This window comes from Bufo bufo, chromosome 1 (genome assembly GCF_905171765.1).
Source record: "Bufo bufo chromosome 1, aBufBuf1.1, whole genome shotgun sequence".
NCBI classification, from domain to species: Eukaryota; Metazoa; Chordata; class Amphibia; order Anura; family Bufonidae; genus Bufo; species Bufo bufo.
Genome location: NC_053389.1, coordinates 600,337,873 through 600,359,091, shown reverse-complemented (window position 1 = coordinate 600,359,091; position 21,219 = coordinate 600,337,873). Strand labels below are relative to the sequence as shown.

The window sequence follows — 21,219 nt, the reverse complement described above, 5'->3', positions numbered from 1 at the left end:
CTCTCGATGTGCATGCACAGTTCCTTCCCTGATTCGGAGGGAGCAGTTGGTGCCGGGCTCCTTCACAGGGGGTGTGACTGGGCTCCAATAAGGTTAGTACAGCCCCTTGGGCTACTTACCAGGCTAGTTTTACAAATCTATAAAAGCACACAGATATGGGATAAGTATATTGCGGACATGCTAGCGGCGATCTGTCTGCAGCTCTATAGGCTAAAACGAGGTGACAGAATCCCTTTAAGCCAGGAACTGGCTTGAAAGCAGGTCTGCTTCTGCCCTTGGGTGGTGTGGACTTCAGCTTCTGGCTGATTTCCTGAGGCATCTGCCTCTTAGGCCAAATGCACACGATCAGGATTGTGTATGGAAACTCCACCCCATAGGTCATGTACATTGTGTTCTATGAAAACTTTGAAATTCTCATGCACACAATTCGGATTTTCTTAGTGTGTATTTTGACCTACGGTCCGTATTTTAAAATCCGCAGCATGTCAATTTATTTTTCTCCTTTCACTTCAATGGGGAGAGTAAAATCCACATGTGGAAAATCTGCACCAGTTGATGCGAATTGACTGCATGGATTGTTTGCACATAAATCCTGACCAAGGTGCATCTCACGCTAGCGCAAGGCGATCCAGACTGACTTACAGGCAAGCCAATCTTGATAAGTCTTTAATATATTTTTAAACTGGAGTTGGTACATTTCTTCCAACTCCACCAGAAACTAGCTTTGACTCTGACTCAACAGCCCTGAATACAAGAACATCTTAATGGAGTGCAGGTCCTCCCAACAGGGGTAGTGAATCAATGGGCAAATTGTGTAATGCACTAAAAATGGTTCTGTCCCATGGGGGATTTCAGGCTGTAGAAGAGTTCTAAACTAGAACTTCCTGATAGTTGCTAAAAAAAGAGACTAACCGCAGGCATTTTTGTGGCATTTTTGCACAGGGTTTTACCACCAGTTTTCTTCATGGCATGTTCCCTCTATAAAGAAAAGAGATGAGATCTGCACACCCTGGGTAGTGGGTGCTCGTAGAGGACATGCGTCAATTGATTCCTAGGAGAAATCCACGGCACACCATTTTTTCTTCATCAGATAGTGTTTTTAATACAGTGGTTTTTAAATCATTTTTTGGTTCCATCCAAAGCAAGTGACAATGCAATATAATTGGCCAAAAAGTAAAACCCCAACGTTTCGGTCGGCAGTCGACCTTTATCAAGGGATCTGTGGCCTAAGTCGTTTCAAATTGTGCTCTGTTTTTTCGAGAACACAAACGTCACTTGCTTTGGATGGAACAAAATAAGATGTAAAAACCACTATGTATTAAAAACACTATCTGATGAAGAAAAAATGGTGTGCCGTGGATTTCTCCTAGGAGCCCTCTATAAAGAAGGCAACGGCAAAACACTCGGAAGAGCCAAGAGCTACTGCATAGAACACTGCCACTAAAGAAACTAAAAGCCGCCTTAATGTACAGATGTGGCAAATACAAAGACCTGTACGAACTCACCCGGAGGTTGTTTCTGTGCTGCACTCAACTAGAATTGTCTGAGGACAGACTGTTGCACTCCAAGTGTTTGCAGTGTTAATGTCAGGTGCCAGTTGTACCTCTGAGACCTGATCCCTTCTCCAGAAGAGGTGCCCCTGAAATGAAGAGCAGCCTTGTATGCCCAACTACCCTCCATCTGCCCATATGGGAGTTTTGAAAATAGACGACCGCTGGCTCTATTTCTGACCGTCCCACAGCAGTGAATGGACAAGTGGCTGTACATTGGTGGTGTGCTCTCCAGTCACTGCTATGGGACTTGCTAAAATAGCCAATCGAGCTGGCTGGAGAGCAGTCAGCGCATGCAATGTGCTTTATAACTTGGGTGTGCAGGTCTAACCTCTGAGCTGCACCTATGTGACATTGGCATATCCTAGTGATATGCCACTAATATGGGATGGGCCCACCACTTTACTACTGTATTGATTGGAGTGCTATAATTCCATAATATCTGAATTCCCTTTTGATGGGGTTTAGACAGTGGATTTGCAGTGCAATGTGAATCTACAGCAGTTGACGGGATGCTATTTTTGAAGCCCCTCTACGTTACCAGAAACATTTAGTGTGAGAATCAGAGCCCACTGCAGACTTCACCATCTATAACCGCCTGCCAATATTTTTTTTAAAGTGGCCACCGGACACATTATGGAAATACCTCCGAGCGCTTCAGTTTTGCATCATAATGTTGGAAAAAATGTTTAAAAATTCCTTTGTGGCTGCAATTGACCTATTCAGGACCTGAGACGCCCCTCCACAAAATCAATGTTGAGGCTGTACTGGGTTCTGTTTGTCAGGTTTTGTCTACTTCCACAGATCTTCATGTGTTCATAAAATCTACAGTGATGTGTAGTCAACATGAGGACTGGTTAGGTGCCAGGGAGGGATTAGATATGCTCATATCAAATTCTGATACCTTTAGTAGAAGTAGGACCCCTGCTACCCATCTCTGTGCCAATCAAAGTGTGTGTATTAGGCTACTTTCACACTAGCGTTCAGAGCGGGTCCGTCTGATGTCTGCCCAGACAGATCCGCTCATATAATGCAGACTTGGGATCCGTTCAGAACGGATCCGTCTGCATTATATTGAAGAAAAAATTCTAAGTGTGAAAGTAGCTTCAGACTGATCCGTCCAGACTTTACATTGAAAGTCAATGGGGGATGGATCCGTTTGAAAAATGAGCCATATTGTGTCAACTTCAAACAGATCCGTCCCCATTGACTTACATTATAAGTCTGGACGGATCCGTTTGGCTCCGCACGGCCAGGCGAACACCCGAACGCTGCAAGCAGCGTTCAGGTGTCCGCTTGCTGAGCGGAGCGGAGGCTGAACACTGCCAGACTGATGCATTTTGAGCGGATCTGCGTCCACTCAGAATGCAATTAGGGCAGTACGGATGCGTTCGGGGCCGCTTGTGAGCCCCTTCAAACGGAGCTCACAAGCGGACACCCGAACGCTAGTGTGAAAGTATCCTAACTTTGCACAGAAGGGGAAAAATTACTAAACAGGCTATTACACATGCAACTGCCCATCTACTACACCTGATGGGTTACCTATGTCCTTGGCAGTATAGGGGTTTAAGGTGTTGACACATTCACAGGACTCATTATTACTTTTATTTTACAGGTCCTCTCTGGATGTGCCATTACTGTAAGAGGCCAACCACGTGGCGGTCCGCCCCCAGAGCGGAACATCTACCTAAGTAACATTCGTGCTGGAGCTCTTGCACGCAGAGCAGTGGCCTCTCAGCAAGATTCCAAAGATGTCCCTGATGAGGTAGGTTAACTATTGATGAAGGAAGTGACCTTTGGGGCCCAATTGCCTAAAATGTTTTTTTTTTTGAGTATTGTTAAATTTAAGTCTACATGACTACTGGATTACTGGTATTTAAATTCCTGATGCTGCTGGCCAGCTATATAAATCTATCGTCACGGACTATTCTCTCCTCCCATCGTTCACTTGTTAATGCGAAGAAGCTTGACACCTTCCTCTGTATCCTGAGCTTAAAGGGGTAGTCTCATCAATATCTGATCAGTGGGGGTACAACAAGGGTTTAGCCAGCAGAGTGCTGCTTCATTAGGCCTTTTTCGGATGAGCTAGTGTCTCGCCTGAACTTCCAGCACTGCTGGGGTCGCCTAGCATTATATTGCTTTGTGATGCTACAGTATGTAATCCTTACAGTTCTGGAATGTATTAGATGACGCTGACATAATGCTGTCAGTGTTGTGCAATACATTACAGAACTGTAAGGGTTACATAGCATCATTAATCAATATAATGCTATGCGGCCCAGGCAGTGCTGGAACATCAGGCCGGGTGCCTCGCTGTGGGTCCACTGCAAGACACTTGTTTGTCTGAAAGGGGCCTTGTGTGTAATGACTATTACTTGCTCTGTTCACTTGATGGCTGTTGGCCCAACAGGAATTTGAGTGGAGTGAGTACTTGTAATTACACTACGCCACTGCTCCACAGGAGACATTGCACAGTATAATGAACAGGTGCTGCCTCCTCTTGAACCAGCTGATTGGTGGGGGGTCCTGGGTGTTTTTGTCCCCTGTGGATCAGATATTGATGAACTATCCTGAGGATAGGCCATCAATATAAATTCCTGCACAACCCCTTTAATGACACACTCATTTTGAAATAAAGTGGAATAGTCTTAGTGCACCCTCTGTGCCATATCATATACTTGTGTCCATGAGGATGGAGGAAAGGTATGTGAGCTTCTATGCCTTTGCATGTTTCAGTTGTTCCCCACATGGTTACCTTCAATCATTGCTTAAATGGGGCTTTTTCATTTTATGTGAAACTTGTCGCTCCAGACTCATAAGTCCAGAGGGGAAGGGGTTTGAGCATGGAGCCCATATTACATGCCACTATAGTGGTGACTTGTCATTTCATATAAGATGTGCAACTTTTTTTTTTTTTTTGTAGGTATAATGTACTTTAACCCGTTAAGGACACAGCCTTATTTCACCTTAAGGACCAGGTCATTTTTTGCAAATCTGACCAGTGTCATTTTTATAAACAAAAAACTAAATTTACCAAATTTTTTTTTTTTTTAAATTGCAAATTTCCAAGTTTCATCTTCTCTACTTCTATAATGCATAGTAATACCTACAAAAATAGTTATTACTTTACATTCCCCATATGTCTACTTCATGTTTGGATCAATTTGGGAATGATATTTTATTTTTGGGGGATGCTACAAGGCTTAGAAGTTTAGAAGCAAATCTTGAAATTCTCAGAAATGTTCAAAAACCTACTTTTTAGGGACCAGTTCAGGTCTGAAGTCACTTTGTGAGGCTTACATAATAGAAACCACCCAAAAATGACCCCATTCTAGAAACTACACCCCTCAAGGTATTCAAAACAGATTTTACAAATGTCGTTAACTCTTTAGGTGTTCCACAAGAGTTAATGGCAAATGGTGATTAAAATTTCAGAATTTCAATTTTTGGGCAATTTGAAGCCCCCCTGATGCACCCCTAGAGTAGAAACTCCAAAAAAAGTGACCCCATTTTAGAAACTACGGGATAGGGTGACCGTTTTGTTGGTACTAGCTTGGGGTACATATGATTTTTGGTTGCTCTATATCACACTTTTTGTGACGCAAGGTAACAAGAAATAGCTTTTTTGGCACAGTTTTTTTATTTGTTTTTTGCAACATTCATCTGACAGGTTAGATCAGGCATCCTCAAACTGCGGCCCTCCAGCTGTTCCAAAACTACAACTCCCAGCATGCCTGAACAGCCTACAGGTATTAGCCTACAGCAGGGCATTGTGGGAGTTGTAGTTTTACAACAGCTGGAGGGCCGCAGTTTGAGGATGCCTGGGTTAGATCATGTGGTATTTTTATAGAGCAGGTTGTCACGGATGCGGCGATACCTAATATGTATACAATTTTTTATTTTATTTTAATTTATGTAAGTTTTACACAATGATTTCAGTGGGGTGGGGGGGGGGGGGCTGTGGATGGCATTATGATGGGGGGGGGGGGGGGGGCATCTGTGGATGGGACTGTTATGGGGGGGGGAGAGTCTGTGGATGACACATAGCAGTGTCATCCACAGATTCCCCCCCCCCTCCACCATCATAATGCCATCCACAGATCCCCCCCCCCCCCCACCACCATCATAAAGCGCCGTCCACAAATCCCCAACCCCATAACAGTGTGCCGTCCACAAATCCCCAACCCCATAACAGTGCGCCGTCCACAGACCGCCATTAGTTCAAATCCACCAAAAGCACACCTTTTTGGTTAAATTTTTTTTTCTTATTTTCCTCCTCAAAGACCTAGGTGCCTCTTATAGGGTGAAAAGTACAGTACTTTTTTCCCCTCCCTAATGATTGAATGAATCACTGCCTTGGGAAACTTGGTATAGGACCTGCTGGCTAATGTGACAGTGAAGAGGTTGTACACAAGTCTCTAAGCAGAAGTGAGAACTGTTCTGCTCGGGACACCACAGCCATACCCTTATACCAGAGTAGAGGCTCTGAGCACTATGGAGTCGGAGATTGGTTACTACTATGACAAAAGCCTACTACTAAAAGTAAAAGCTTGCAATTGACAGAAATAAAAGCTAGTTTTGTTGGGCTGGTACCAGGAATATAACTTTAATGATGCTCCTTTCCCATGTAACACTACCAGGGGTGCAGAGGTAGCAGTTGCTATTGGGCCCCGGAACCCGAGAGGGCCTGAAGACACCAGTATTATAGAAAGTGCATGCTGGTCAAATGACACCTCTGACTAGAGGGAAGGAGTTAAGTCAAGAATTTGGCATTGTGGTGGTTAAATTTTTCCTCATGCAGCATTATGGCTGTGCTTCCCTGGTGACAAAGCAGTGAGGGAAGGGGGGGCCCAAGCTGAACTCATGCACCAGGGCCCATGAGCATTTAGCTACGCCCCTGAACACTGCCATAGGTAAATCTAAACTTCCCTGGAACCAATGTTGTGCAAATGGTGGATGTCCTCAGGAAAAAATGGGTGACTAAGCAAACTTTCTTTAGCACAGCTGTTAACTTTCCCATCACACTTTTATTTTCTGCTAAACTGATCAATTTTTGCTCATACTTCTTAGAAAAGTGAATGTTTAATGGATACATAGGAGTTCATGGCTTCTATGGAAAAAAAACCAACCAAAAGTGCATTGAGAGAACTTACGATATCCCATTTCTTTAAAAACTACTTCCCTGTTGAGAATGTAAAAAAGTGAAAGCACCCTAAAGCAGCCAAGCCAGGGAATTGTAAAGCTCATCGCAGTCCTGTATAAACATTACGGCTGTCTATGTATCTATAGCGCTTTCAGTGAATGCTGCCTGATGTTTGCTATTAATGGGAGTACAGTGCCCTCTGCTGTTACATTTTGGAATTATAACTGTATATTAAACACTTGTAGGTCACATTTTGTCTGAGATGCTAAAATAAAGTTGTGTTTGAGAAATGGAGGGGCACAACTGCTGGGAGAATGTAGATTTTAAACCTCTGACTTCTCTGCAAAATCCTTTTATTGAGTATGGTGGAGGGGGAAACATTCCTTATCTTTGCCTCCTTTTCTGCATGGGTCAGGAATACAGCCCTTAAAGTGATTGTCACCAGTAAACAACCTATTTAAATCACATTTTTATCTAATGTTTTTAAAGAATTTTTTGGTTTTCAATTTTCCATGTCACCTCTACATTTGAACAAAACATAAAATCCTGCTGTTGTCACACAGGACACTGAGCCTAATAAATGACATTTCATGGTCTGTACGGACCACTTTACTGCAGTTATCTGCTTATCTGTCAGTCTAATGATAGCATGTAGGTGCATAGTTAAGATGGGATCCACCTTGTCAAATCTTATCTATTCTTCCCCTGTACAATGACCTCTGCACAGGTCACAGAGCATGCCTAGAAAACTCTCCCATAGAAGTCACTGAGGTCCCCTCCTGACCATTATGTCTATGGCTATGTGACTGCTGTAAAGCACTGTTATTAATGCTTTCAAAACGGCTCAGGCAAAATGTCAGACCCCCATAATGTTTTTTTACTCCATTTTATCCAAGTGTCTCTTTGCTTATACAGGATATGTTCATATCTCTTGTTGGTATCTACCAACTTTAACCATGTATTAATGCTTGGAACATCTTGTGCAAACCAAGAGCGTCCTCTTTAGGAGTCTTGCCAGGAACATTATCTTAAACAGAAGATTTTTTTTTTTATATTGATGACAACCCACCCTGGGAGGATCCCCTAATACCCAACATTCAACAGTAAAAGGAATCCGCACATTCAGTTTTCTCTCTAGACAGTTTATGAATAGTCCCACAGTATTGTTTCAACTTTAAGCATGACCAAAACATATGCAAATAATCTGCATCAGGAACATCACACCTAGGACAATTAGAATGATTCCTAATACCACATCTTTTAAGCCAGAGAGGAGTAACGTACAGTATGTAAGAAATTAAACTGCACCAAAACGTGATTGAAATGATGAGAAACCAGTTTTAGATCCTGAAGTAGCTTCTCCTGATCCTCCACGTGAGTCATTAAACATTCATTTTGCCAAGCCCTCTGTCCAGGAGACAAAATATCACCAAATCGTGCTATAAGTAAACTTTTATAAAGGGGAGAATCACCATCTTAGGGATACTCTATCTGCCTTCGATAGAGATAAGCGAAGCCAAGTTGTTATTTTAGACCTTAGCTTATTTATCAATGAAATCAAGTTGAGCGGGATAAGATCTTCCACCCTAGGAGAGATTGTAATTCCTAGATACTCAAAAGAGTCAGCAATTTTTAAAGTGTTAATAGGGGCTTCATTTTGGAATGAAAGGTTATCTAAGGGCATACTCCTATTGTCCAAGGGCATGAGGGTAGTTTTTTCCCAGTTCACATCCAGACCTGAAACCTCTCCAAACTGATGTATCGTTTGAATGATGCTCAACTGTGTAGATTGTCTGAACTTAAAACAAAATATCATCTGTATAGAGAGACATTCGGTCTTCAATTCCTAATATCCCAAACCCCAGGATCCTGTCTAACTCTAGCAGCCAAGGGTTTAATATAAATATAAAAAGAGGAGAAAGTGGACATCCCTGGCGAGTGCCTCTAGTCAAAGGAAAACTTCTTGTAAGATGACCATTTATATTCAATCTTGCGGTAGATCTATACAGAAGTTTTATCATATTAGTAAACCTAGGGCCAAAGCCCATCTTATGAAGCGCTCTCCACAGGAACCTCCATTCCACTCTATCGAAGGCCTTTGAGGCGTCTATAGACAAAATAGATTGTGTATCCCCTGCCGGTCGTCTGTATATTAGTAGAGACTATGTACCGTATTTTTCGCTTTATAAGACGCACCTGATGATAAGACGCACCTAGATTTTTGAGGAGGAAAATAATAAAAAAAAAATTTTAACCAAAAGGTGTGCTTTTGGAGGGGTTTTGAACTAATGGTGGTCTGTGGGTGACGCACTGTTATGGGGGGACCTGTGGGTGACGCACTGTTATGGGGGGACCTGTGGGTGACGCACTGTTATGGGGGGACCTGTGGGTGACGCACTGTTATGGGGGGACCTGTGGGTGACGCACTGTTATGGGGGGGACCTGTGGGTGACGCACTGTTATGGGGGGGACCTGTGGGTGACGCACTGTTATGGGGGGGACCTGTGGGTGACGCACTGTTATGGGGGGGACCTGTGGGTGACGCACTGTTATGGGGGGGACCTGTGGGTGACGCACTGTTATGGGGGGGACCTGTGGGTGACGCACTGTTATGGGGGGGACCTGTGGGTGACGCACTGTTATGGGGGGGACCTGTGGGTGACGCACTGTTATGGGGGGGACCTGTGGGTGACGCACTGTTATGGGGGGGACCTGTGGGTGACGCACTGTTATGGGGGGGACCTGTGGGTGACGCACTGTTATGGGGGGGACCTGTGGGTGACGCACTGTTATGGGGGGGACCTGTGGGTGACGCACTACTACGGGGGATGTAGCATCATATATAGCATCTTATGTAATGGGGGTCACTATTCACACAGGGACAATATACTGTGACACATCTGATACTGTGACCAGCATAAGATGATCTTATGCTGGTCACAGTATCATGTGTCACAGTATATTGTCCCTGTGTGAATAGTGACCCCCATTACACCACAGGGCACACAGTAGACTTTATATGTAAAATCTTTTAATGGCTCTGCTTTCTTCTATACCAGTACTCACTATGAAAGCAGCAGTCCGGCCAGCACGTGACGTCACTCACTCAGTCAGTCACGCTCCTGCCAGCTTCATTAATGAAGTGGGAGGAGCATGACCGAGTGAGTGACGTCACGCGCCGGCAGGACCGCTGCTTTCATAGTGAGTACTGGTATAGAAGAAAGCAGAGTGTAATGAAGCCGTTTTCATATGTAAAGTCTATAATCTTCAAGCAGTGTCTCTGCTTTAAACTAGGGCAATCCTCTGTAGTGCAACTCACTATGAAAGCGGCAGGCAGAGCGGCAGCGTAACCTCGCGATTCTCACTCATTAATGCTCCTCCCACTTCCTTCCCATGAATGAGCGAGAATCGTGAGGTTACGCTGCCGCTCTGCCTGCCGCTTTCATAGTGAGTTGCACTACAGAGGATTGCCCTAGTTTAAAGCAGAGACACTGCTTGAAGATTATAGACTTTACATGTGATAATTACCGTGAGTGGGGTCCGATGTATTACAGTACAGTGACTGCATCGGGCCCCGCCGCGAGTGTTGCCAGCCTCCGTCCCCTCCTCCCACCCCTCTGATACATCGCGGCTTGCGATGTATCAGCGTGACCAAAGTAAACATGGCAGTGTTCGCTTTATAAGACGCACTGCCATTTCCCCCCCACTTTTGGGGGGGAAAAAGTGCGTCTTATAAAGCGAAAAATACGGTAAATTGTCATGGGTCCCTTTCTTAGGCATAAAACCTGTTTGGTCTGGGTGTATAATTGAGGTCATAACACTAGATAACCTCATAGCCAAAATCTTAGAAGTTTAACATCTGTATAAAGAGAGGTCTATATGACCCCAAATCATTAGGGTCTTTACCCTTCTTTAATACCAGTGTAATGACTGCCTCGGTCATTGTTTCTGGAAGGGATTCCTCCTTTCTTGAATCGGTGAGTGCAGTCTCCCTATACTTACGATAAAACTCATACGGGAATCCATCCGGTCCAGGAGAGGAGTTCCCTGAACAGGCTTTAATTACATTGTCTATCTCTTGAAGGCCTAGGTCATCTCAAGATGTTCTTTTTGACTATCTGTAAGAACTGGAAGGAAAATAGAATCCAAGTACAAGTCACACATCCTCTGGATGAACACTGATTCATATAATTCAGAAAAGTAATTTGTAAATGTTTCCATAATTCCCTCCTGATCTTCAATAATAGTCCCATCCTTAGCACGAATGCTACGAATCTTTCTTTGGGTCCTGGCTAGCTATTACCCTAGCCAGCATCTTCCCTGGATGCCCTGCCTCAGAAAAATATTTTTGTCCTCTAAACAACCTCTGCCAGATCTGGCAATCTGCATGCAAACAGACAACATTTCTAGACTGATGCGGATGCGGATCAGTCTCTCAAATGCATTGCAAGAACGGATTCGTCTGTCATACTGACAAACGGCTCTGTTTCTATTTTTTTTTTTTCTTTTGTTTTTTAAGGTTTGTGCAGACCGGAAGGACGAATCCGGCATACAGGTAAGTGTTCAGTTTTTTTGGGCTGGAGTTAAAATCGTAGCAAAGACTGAACTGAAGACATGGGGATGAAACTGATCAGTTCTTTTCTGGTATTGAGCCCCTAGGATGGAACTCAATACGGGGGAATGGTAGTGTGAAAGTATATACTTACAATCATTGTTGGGAAAGGCCACGTGCTGAAAATTTCAAAGCTTTATTAATACAGACTCCTCTAACCTTGTCCCAACAAACATCAGCCATGGGTTCTTCTAAGCAGCTACTTAACACTTCAGGAAGTTTTAGCAGACTTTGGCGTTGTGGTACATTGTTCTACTGTTCAGCGACACCTGCACAAATATGGCCTTCATGGAAGAGTCTTCAGAAGAAAACCTCTCCTGTGTCCTCACCACAACATTCAGCATCACAATTTTGCAAAAGAACATCTAAACAAGCCCGGTGCATTTAGGAAAATTCCTGTGGACCGATGCAGTTAAAATGGAACTCTCCAACCATAAAGAAGACTTTTCACCTTCCACTGAGGAAGGGGAAAGGAGATCCCTGAAACGCGTTTGGGCTTTTCAAAGACATCCCTAACAAGTGACCCCCACTGGAAGTTCGTCTACTAATATCCAGAGATACACAAAGAAATTGGAGCACTCCAAAGATAGACCCAGATTTTCAGCCATTCAAACTGGTCAGTACAAGTATGAGTTCACCTCTCGTGATATTACACCCTGATCGTATAACCGGATCTGAGATTTGTGGATAACTATCGAGAGAGACCAGAGACGAACGAACCAGGTGGGACACTAATCACTGAGAACCACGTGAATAAATACTGTGAGTAAAAATCTAAAGGATTGAATATTGGGACTGCAGGATAATCGACATTCACCTGTGAGTAACAACTTGGTGTCCCATTGGATACTTTATTGAATATTTATATCGGACAATTCCGAATATTTGAAAAGGTGCCTTGCATGGATTTTGCATGTTATATTGCATACAAGAAAGGAATGCCAATACTATTATAAGGAATAGACTGACACTTTTAGCTTGCAATATTTTTGCACATTCAGGACGTATGGTCCCTTTCTTTTTGGACTTTTTTTTTTTTTTAGTTTTTTGAAGTTTTAGGTATTTTTAGGGACTGATATTGTCTCCGCTGCAGCGATTGTTACTTTAATATTGTATTGTGATGTTGTATTTTAATATATTTTGCCAATTAAATATTGTGTAACAACACTATTACTATTGCTCTATTTCCATGCGAGGGAGTGCCAGTCTCATACTACATAATTATGGTATTACCTTTGTAGGGTGGCCCCCACTGATGCCATGGGTATATATTTTTTTCCGAACCCCCTTCCCTCCCTGTTCATCTGCTGTGGTCCCCTGTTATTTTGGCGCGCTGTAACTTCACAACAGGGCAGAGATGCAGTCTTCTGCTGTGGGCGTCTCTTCTCACTGGCTGAGTGTGATCCAATCAGAGCGGACCGCTTGCAGTGGCATTAGTGGGGGCTGCCCTCCAAGGTAATACCATAATTGGCCTATGTCTAAACTGATGAAAGCATGGAGTGGATCCATCATGCTTTGGGATTGTTTCAGCCAATGGCATGGGGAACCTTCAGTTAGAGGGAAGAATGGATTCAATGAAATTCCAGCAAATTCTGGAAGCAAACATAACACTAAATGTAAAAAGCTTAAGAGGATGGCTTCTACAAATAGTCAGTGCTTCTAAACACACCTGAAAATACACAATAGACTACCTCAAGGTGCAAGCTGACTGTTTTACCACGGCCCTCAGTCCCCTGATCAGAACATCCTTGAAAATCTGTGGCTAGACCTCAAAAGAGCAGTGCATGCAAGACATCAAGGAATCTCACAGAACAAAGACTTTTGCAAGTAGGAATGGATGAAAATCTCTTAAGAATTAAAACTCTTGGTTGGCTACAAAAGTGTTTACAAGCTGACATTTTTCAAAGGGGTGCTGCTAGGAATTAACAATACAGGATGGTCAAAGTTTTGCTTAAGGGTACTTTCACACTAGCGGTTTTCTTTTCTGGCATAGAGTTCCGTCACAGGGGCTCTGTACCGGAAAATAACTGATCAGGCATATCCCCATGCATTCTGAATGGAGAGTAATCTGTTCAGGATGTCTTCAGTTCAGTCGTTTTGACCAAGGAAAAGATAAAACCGTCGCATGCTACGGTTTTATCTCCGGCAAAAAAAAACTGAAGACTTGCCTGAACGCCGGATCCGGCATTTTTTCCCCATAGGAATGTATTAGTGCCGGATCTGGCATTCAAAATGCCGGATCCGTCCTTCCGGCCTGCGCAGACCGGTAAAAATGTAAAAAAAATACAAGACGGCTCTGTCTGTCCGCATGACAAGCAGAGACAAATCCGTCCTTGCAATGCATTTGTGAGACGGATCCGCATCTGTCTCTCAAATGCTTTCAGTCAGTGCCGGATCTGGCGGGCAGTTCCGATGACGGAGCTGCCCGCCGGATCACACTGCTGCAAGTGTGAAAGTAGCCTAAGCCCCTTTTTTTTTTTTTTTTTTTTTTTTTTTCCTTTTCTATTGTGAAAATTTAAAATATTTAATATTGTTTCTGCTTCAAATGCAAATGGAATTTTTTTGATCAACTCTATGCCTTTTGGAGATCATGTCATCAACAACTTGCTTAACTGTTCACAGTAACTAATTGTGACCATGGGGGGCCCACTGCATGCCACTGCAGCTGACTTCTGTCATCTGAGCTAAAGGGTAACAGCTGACTGGTGGGGGCTGTCAGACCCTTGCTGATTTGATACTGATGATGCATCTTAGTATCTTATGAAATTTCAACCAGTGTTCTGGTCCCAAAAGCTTAAAGGGTTTTTCCAGCAATTGTTAGCTACTGCCTGCAGCCTGCCCCCTAAAACAGAAGATACTGGCTTTAGCAGTGATGTGCTGCTTGCGACCACATCATAACGGAAACTGGTTATAGGTTGACAATGTGGCCATGCACGGTCAGTGCTGTGCAGGTAAGTGAGTTTCCTGATTCAGGCAAGTGGGCATTAGATGAAGTGATTATTGCTGGGCACCCATTTTAAAGAGCCTCCATCTCATGGTTAGCTGCTTTTAAAGACCCCAAGAACACAAACTGTGGATGGTATTTGCCAGGAGCTCTTGATGCAAGATGTCATCCCATAAAGAATAGCTAACAATCTAGCTCTAGTCGAGTGGCAGTGGTTCTCGTAGAGCTATAACCTACTTTTCTGTGTCTCTGGAGCCTTGTAGTAATCACAGCAAAGTCTGCATTTTTGTTAAATGGGTTTTTGTTAACTTTACATTTGTCCCCCTGAATCTTTAGAAATTACAACTGTGACAGCAACTATGTGGTTAGAGGTCACTGAAGTTTGTAGTGGAAATACTGAAGACAAAGTTTTTTGCAATAAAGTCTGTCCCATACAACTGCTTCTCAGTCTGAAACTTAAATGAAATCTTCATGTCTATGTATTGATCTGTGCTGTGATCAGCTATACCCAGCTTTGTGATTCAGAGGCCTATGGGGTCACTTTATGTACTGTTTGTTAACCATTTGTATCAGTTTAGTATAGCTAGACTAGTACAGGGTAATTAGAAAATAACAGTCACAGAAAACACATAGATTTGCGTTCACTATTTAGTGATCCTATGTGATGGCAAGTGCCCTATATAGTGAGATACCCATTCAGTGTACATAAGCATACACGAACAAAGGATAAACTGAGACTAGATGGGTATAGTAGAAAAAAATATACATATACTTTATTAAACAATACATAAAAATCATTATTTAATTGGGTGATATGTCACCTCAGGTGTAGTCCACCTTTTTATTTGATATGATTACATACAAAGAATGGGGCAAGGAGGTCAAAACTCAGCTATACCTCCGCTAAGATTCACAAATGGCTAGAAAAAGTGCAAGTGCATATCTCAAAGCTTGTAACATATATACTTGTAAGACCTGTTTCACATACAGAAAAGTTCTCCACATATATCACAAATTTTCACAATTTAGGCTGATAGACACATGTATCTCCACTGCATCAAATTAGGACATACAGTGGGGGAAATAATTATTTGACCCCTCACTGATTTTGTAAGTTTGTCCAATGACAAAGAAATGAAAAGTCTCAGAACAGTATCATTTCAATGGTAGGTTTATTGTAACAGTGGCAGATAGCACATCAAAAGGAAAATCGAAAAAATAACTTTAAATAAAAGATAGCAACTGATTTGCATTTCATTGAGTGAAATAAGTATTTGAACCCTCTAACAAAAAAAGACTTAATACTTGGTGGAAAAACCCTTGTTTGCAAGCACAGAGGTCAAACGTTTCTTGTAATTGATGACCAAGTTTGCGCACATTTTAGGAGGAATGTTGGTCCACTCCTCTTTGCAGATCATCTCTAAATCCCTAAGGTTTCGAGGCTGTCTCTGTGCAACTCTGAGCTTGAGCTCCCTCCATAGGTTTTCGATTGGATTAAGGTCCGGAGACTGACTAGGCCACTCCATGACCTTAATGTGCTTCTTCTTGAGCCACTCCTTTGTTGCCTTTGCTGTATGTTTTGGGTCATTGTCGTGCTGGAACACCCATCCACGACCCATTTTCAGTTTCCTGGCAGAGGGAAGGAGGTTGTCGCTCAGGATTTCACGATACATGGCTCCGTCCATTTTCCCGTTTATGCGAATAAGTTGTCCTGTGCCCTTAGCAGAAAAACACCCCCAAAGCAAAATGTTTCCACCCCCATGCTTGACGGTGGGGACGGTGTTTTGGGGGTCATAGGCAGCATTTTTCTTCCTCCAAACACAGCGAGTTGAGTTAATGCCAAAGAGCTCTATTTTGGTCTCATCAGACCACAGCACCTTCTCCCAGTCACTCTCTGAATCATTCAGGTGTTCATTGGCAAACTTCAGACGGGCCTGCACATGTGCCTTCCTGAGCAGGGGGACCTTGCGAGCCCTGCAGGATTTTAATCCATTGCGGTGTAATGTGTTTCCAATGGTTTTCTTGGTGACTGTGGTCCCTGCTAATTTGAGGTCATTAACTAACTCCTCCCGTGTAGTTCTAGGATGCTTTTTCACCTTTCTCAGAACCATTGACACCCCACGAGGTGAGATCTTGCGTGGAGCCCCAGAGCGAGGTCGATTGATGGTCATTTTGTGCTCCTTCCATTTTCGAACAATCGCACCAACAGTTGTCACCTTCTCTCCCAGCTTCTTGCTAATGGTTTTGTAGCCCATTCCAGCCTTGTGCAGGTCTACAATTTTGTCTCTGACATCCTTGGACAGCTCTTTGGTCTTTCCCATGTTGGAGAGTTTGGAGTCTGCTTGATTGATTGATTCTGTGGACAGGTGTCTTTTATACAGGTGACTAGTTAAGACAGGTGTCCTTAATGAGGGTGACTAATTGAGTAGAAGTGTCTAACCACTCTGTGGGAGCCAGAACTCTTAATGGTTGGTAGGGGTTCAAATACTTATTTCACTCAATGAAATGCAAATCAGTTGCTATCTTTTATTTAAAGTTATTTTTTCGATTTTCCTTTTGATGTGCTATCTGCCACTGTTACAATAAACCTACCATTGAAATGATACTGTTCTGAGACTTTTCATTTCTTTGTCATTGGACAAACTTACAAAATCAGTGAGGGGTCAAATAATTATTTCCCCCACTGTACATGTGTATAGCGCACAGACCCAGCCCCACATGGGAAAAGGGACTAGTGCCTGAAACGCAGCAAAAAAGTGCATGTTCTCATCTATTATAAAGAGTAGAAACAGTGTCCCATAAGGATGCATGAACGTGCATGTCTCCTCAGGGGCAGATGGAAATAACTACTAGTGCCAAAGTGGAGCAATGCAAGGACACGCACATACAAATATATGCACTCTAGAAAACAATCGAGTGACCATATCTAGATAGAAACAATCAAGATATCAAACAGTTACTAAGATCGATTCCTGCACTAAAAAACATAGCTGAATCAGGCTGCAGAACCATAAGCTGACAAAGCAAAGAGGAGCCTCACACTATAACATTGCATACAGGGGTAGTTTTCATCATACAGTAAAAGTGGAAATATTTTATGGAAGGCATTTTCTAAATGAAAACAGTCTGAGACCCTTTTTGTTTTTTTTGCATTTGTCCACTTCTTGCACATGCAGAAGATCTACTAGCCTGGCCACCAGTGTGCCATGTCTTACAACTCAAGTAGTCCGCCTGGGCCTGTATGTCATTAAAAGCCTTTATGATTTCATGTGAAGAGGAAGACCATGCATGCCAGTCCAGGGATTATATTGGCTGTAATATGGCCCACCATGGTAGGGCAGTTCCAGTTTGTATTAAAAGCTTGCTGAACATGTTTTGCTGTAATATGCTTCTGCCCTGCCTTTCGTTATAAAGGCCCTTTTGTCTTTAATTCTTTACTTGCAAAGTATGCTAGGTCTCCATGATAAGGTTTTAATTCAGTTTTTAGAGCTGAAAACAGAACTGGAAATTGTTAAACATACTATCCTTTGGATGATCGTACCTGGTTTCTCTCCAAAAGCTGCATCAGACTTCCTGAACTGCCTTAAAGGGGTTGTCCACTACTTTACAGCGGATGCCTAGCCTTAAAGGTGTATTCCCATCTCAGACAGTAGAGGCATCGCTAGGATATGTCCCCATTGTCTGATAGGTGTGGGTCCCACTGATGGGACCCGCACTTATATCAATAACAGAGAGGGGAAAATGGTGGCTGAAGGACCCTGGGTTTTCTGTGTTCCGGCCACCACCAAGTGCTCTCCATGTAGTAATGCATGGGAGTGCACCGCGCTTGCGTGGCCACTTCTACTCATTTCTATTGGGCCAAAGGAAATAGCTGGGCACATGCTCAGTGTGCCCTCCATAACTTTTGGGGCTCAGTTTTCAGTGTGGGTTCCACCCCCTATCAGACAATGCCCCCATTGTCTGAGATGGGAAAACCCCTTTAAGATAGCACATCAAGATCTTATCAGTGGGGATTACACACCTGCACCCTGTCAAAAAACTGATTAAGAGAAACTGTGGTGCTGTCCATTGTGCAATGGATGGAGCTTGTAACTGCTGCACTGCCCCATTCGTGTCAGTGGGAATGGCACTGCAATAATCTGCTCTGGCCACTGCATAATAGATGAAGCTGTGTTTTTCTTTTTTTTTTTTTTTTTTTTACTGAAGAGCAGTATCTGGTTTACACCTTCCCAATCAGACATGGAATCTGATGACTCCATCAAGTAGGCCTCACTTTAGTCATGCATTACTTTAAAATATTTGTCTTTACAAAATAAAAAAAGCAAAGCATAGTGATGTACTTCACACCATCTAGCACTCTCTGCCTTCCCTGCCGTCACCATCTCACTTCAGCAGCAGTGTGAGCAGGTAATCAACATGAATACACAATTCAGTGCATTGTGAGTTTCCTAGGAAGGGCAAGAAACTGCTTTACAGAGAATAGGGTCCTCTCTCCTGAAGAATCCTGGAAAACAGGGCATAAGAGCAGTCTTACTAGTGTGGCCCTAGCAATGGGGTATTTATAAGCTATGTACAGCATGCTCTAAATGTTCATTGAATCCCTTCTTATAGGGATGTCAGACTGGTAAAAATATCCAGAACATGGTCCAAAATTTAAATAAAAAAAGCGTCACCATTGCCAGTTAATAATTGCCCTAAACTGTGACTGGATATGTTATCAGCAACTGCTTTGGGGGGTCCAATACGCTTGACTCCTGCCAGTCAGCTGTTTGAGAAGGCATACCCCAGGCCACATGACTGATGATTGTGACATCACTGACCTAAGGTAAGTAGCAAGAAGGCTGTGGCCCTTAAAGCAGTGTCAGGGCCTTCTCAAACAGCTGATCAGCAGGGGTCCCGGGTGTCGAACCTCCACTAATCAGGTATGGATGACCTACCCAGAGGATAGGTCATGAGCGGCAAGCAGTTTGATAACCCATTTAAAGGATAACTAATATTTTTATCAAAAAATCAATTCTACCATATAGTGAGGTACATAGTATTGGGACATAGACAGAATTATAAAATTTGGCTCTATAGACCACCACAATGGATTTGAAATGAACAAGATGTGCTTTAACTGCAGACTGTCAGCTTTAGGCTGGTTTCACACGGGCGTTGCAGGGACATGCGTGATTTTTCCGCGCAAGTGCAAAACATTGTAATGCGTTTTGCACTCGCATGAGAAAAATCGCGCATGTTTGGTACCCGAACTTCTTCACAGAAGTTCGGGCTTTGGATCGGTGCTCTGTAGATTGTATTATTTTCCCTTATAACATGGTTATAAGGGAAAATAATAGCATTCTGAATACAGAATGCATAGTAAAATAGCACTGGAGGGGTTAAAAAAAAATATTTAAAATTAAACTCCCCTTAATCCACTTGCTCGCGCGGCCCGGCATCTCTTCTGTCTTCATCTGTACTGTGAGCAATAGGACCTTTGACATCACTACGCTCATCACATGATCCATCCCCATGGTGATGGATCATGTGATGAACGCAGTGACGTCATCAAAGGTCCTATTGCTCACAGATGAAGACAGAAGAGATGCCGGCTGCGCGAGCAAGTGGATTAAGGGGAGTTGAATTTTTAAATTTTTTTTTTTTTAACCCCTCCAGTGCTATTTTACTATGCATTCTGTATTCAGAATGCTATTATTTTCCCTTATAACCATGTTATAAGGGAAAATAAATAATAATGATCGGGTCTCCCTCACGATCGTCTCCTAGCAACCGTGCGTGAAAATTGCACCGCATCCGCACTTGTGCAGCCCCATTCACTTCTATGTGAAAAACGCAATGCACAAGTGATGTGTGAAAATCGCCGCTCATGCGCACAGCCCCATAGAAATGAATAGGTCAGGATTCAGTGCTGGTGCAATGTGTTCAACTCGCGCATCGCATCCGCGCAGAATACTCGCCCGTGTGAAAGGGGCCTTAAAGGGAACCTGTCAGCGGGATTTTGTGTATAGAGCTGAGGACATTGGTTGCTAGATGGCTGCTAGCACATCCGCAATACCCAGTCCCCATAGCTCTGTGTGCTTTTATTGTGTAAAAAACCAGATTTGATGCATATGCAAATTAACCTCTGAGTCCTGTCCCTGACTTGTCTCACGTACAGGGCTCCTCTCAGGTTAATTTGCATATGTATCAAATCTTTTATTGTGTAAAAAAAAAAAAAAAAGCACATACAGCCATTTGAGGGAATTTACATCCAAATGAGGTGAATGGTGTAGGAATTGCAACAGTTTGCATATGCGCCTCCCACTTGTTAAGGGACCAAAAGTAATGGGACAGAATAATCCTAAATCAAACTTTCACTTTTTAATACTTGGTTGCAAATCCTTTTCAGTCAATTACAGCCTGAAGTCTGGAATGCATAGACATCACCAGACGCTGGGTTTCATCCCTGGTGATGCTCTGCCAGGCCTCTACTGCAACTTTCTTCAGTTCCTGCTTGTTCTTGGGGCATTTTCCCTCCAGTTTTGTCTTCAGCAAGTGAAATGCATGCTCAATCGGATTCAGGTCAGGTTATTGACTTGGCCATTGCATAACATTCCACTTCTTTCCCTTAAACTCTTTGGTTGCTTTTGCAGTATGCTTTGGGTCATTGTCAATCTGCACTGTGAAGCTCCGTCCAATGAGTTCTGAAGCATTTGGCTGAATATGAGCAGATATTACCCAAAACACTTCAGAATTCATCCTTCTGCTTTTGTTAGCAGTCACATCATCAATAAATACAAGAGAACCAGTTCCATTGGCAGCCATACATGCCCACGCCATGACACTACCACCACCATGCTTCACTGATGAGGTGGTATGCTTAGGATCATGAGCAGTTCCTTTCCTTCTCCATACTCTTCTCTTCCCATCACTCTGGTACAAGTTGATCTTGGTCTCATCTGTCCATAGGATGTTCCAGAACTGTGAA

The 21,219-nt window shown here is 43.1% G+C and overlaps 1 protein-coding gene across 2 annotated transcripts in view; it reads left to right on the top strand.

Moving 5' to 3' along the window:
* The window catches only part of SND1 (staphylococcal nuclease and tudor domain containing 1), a 627,617-nt gene that overhangs the window by 12,726 nt on the left and 593,672 nt on the right, over positions 1-21,219 (top strand). For both annotated transcript variants that reach the window (XM_040413516.1, XM_040413515.1), the window contains exon 2: positions 3,166-3,315. In XM_040413516.1, the coding sequence (XP_040269450.1) occupies positions 3,166-3,315 (150 nt within the window). The remainder of the gene's footprint in view (positions 1-3,165; positions 3,316-21,219) is intronic.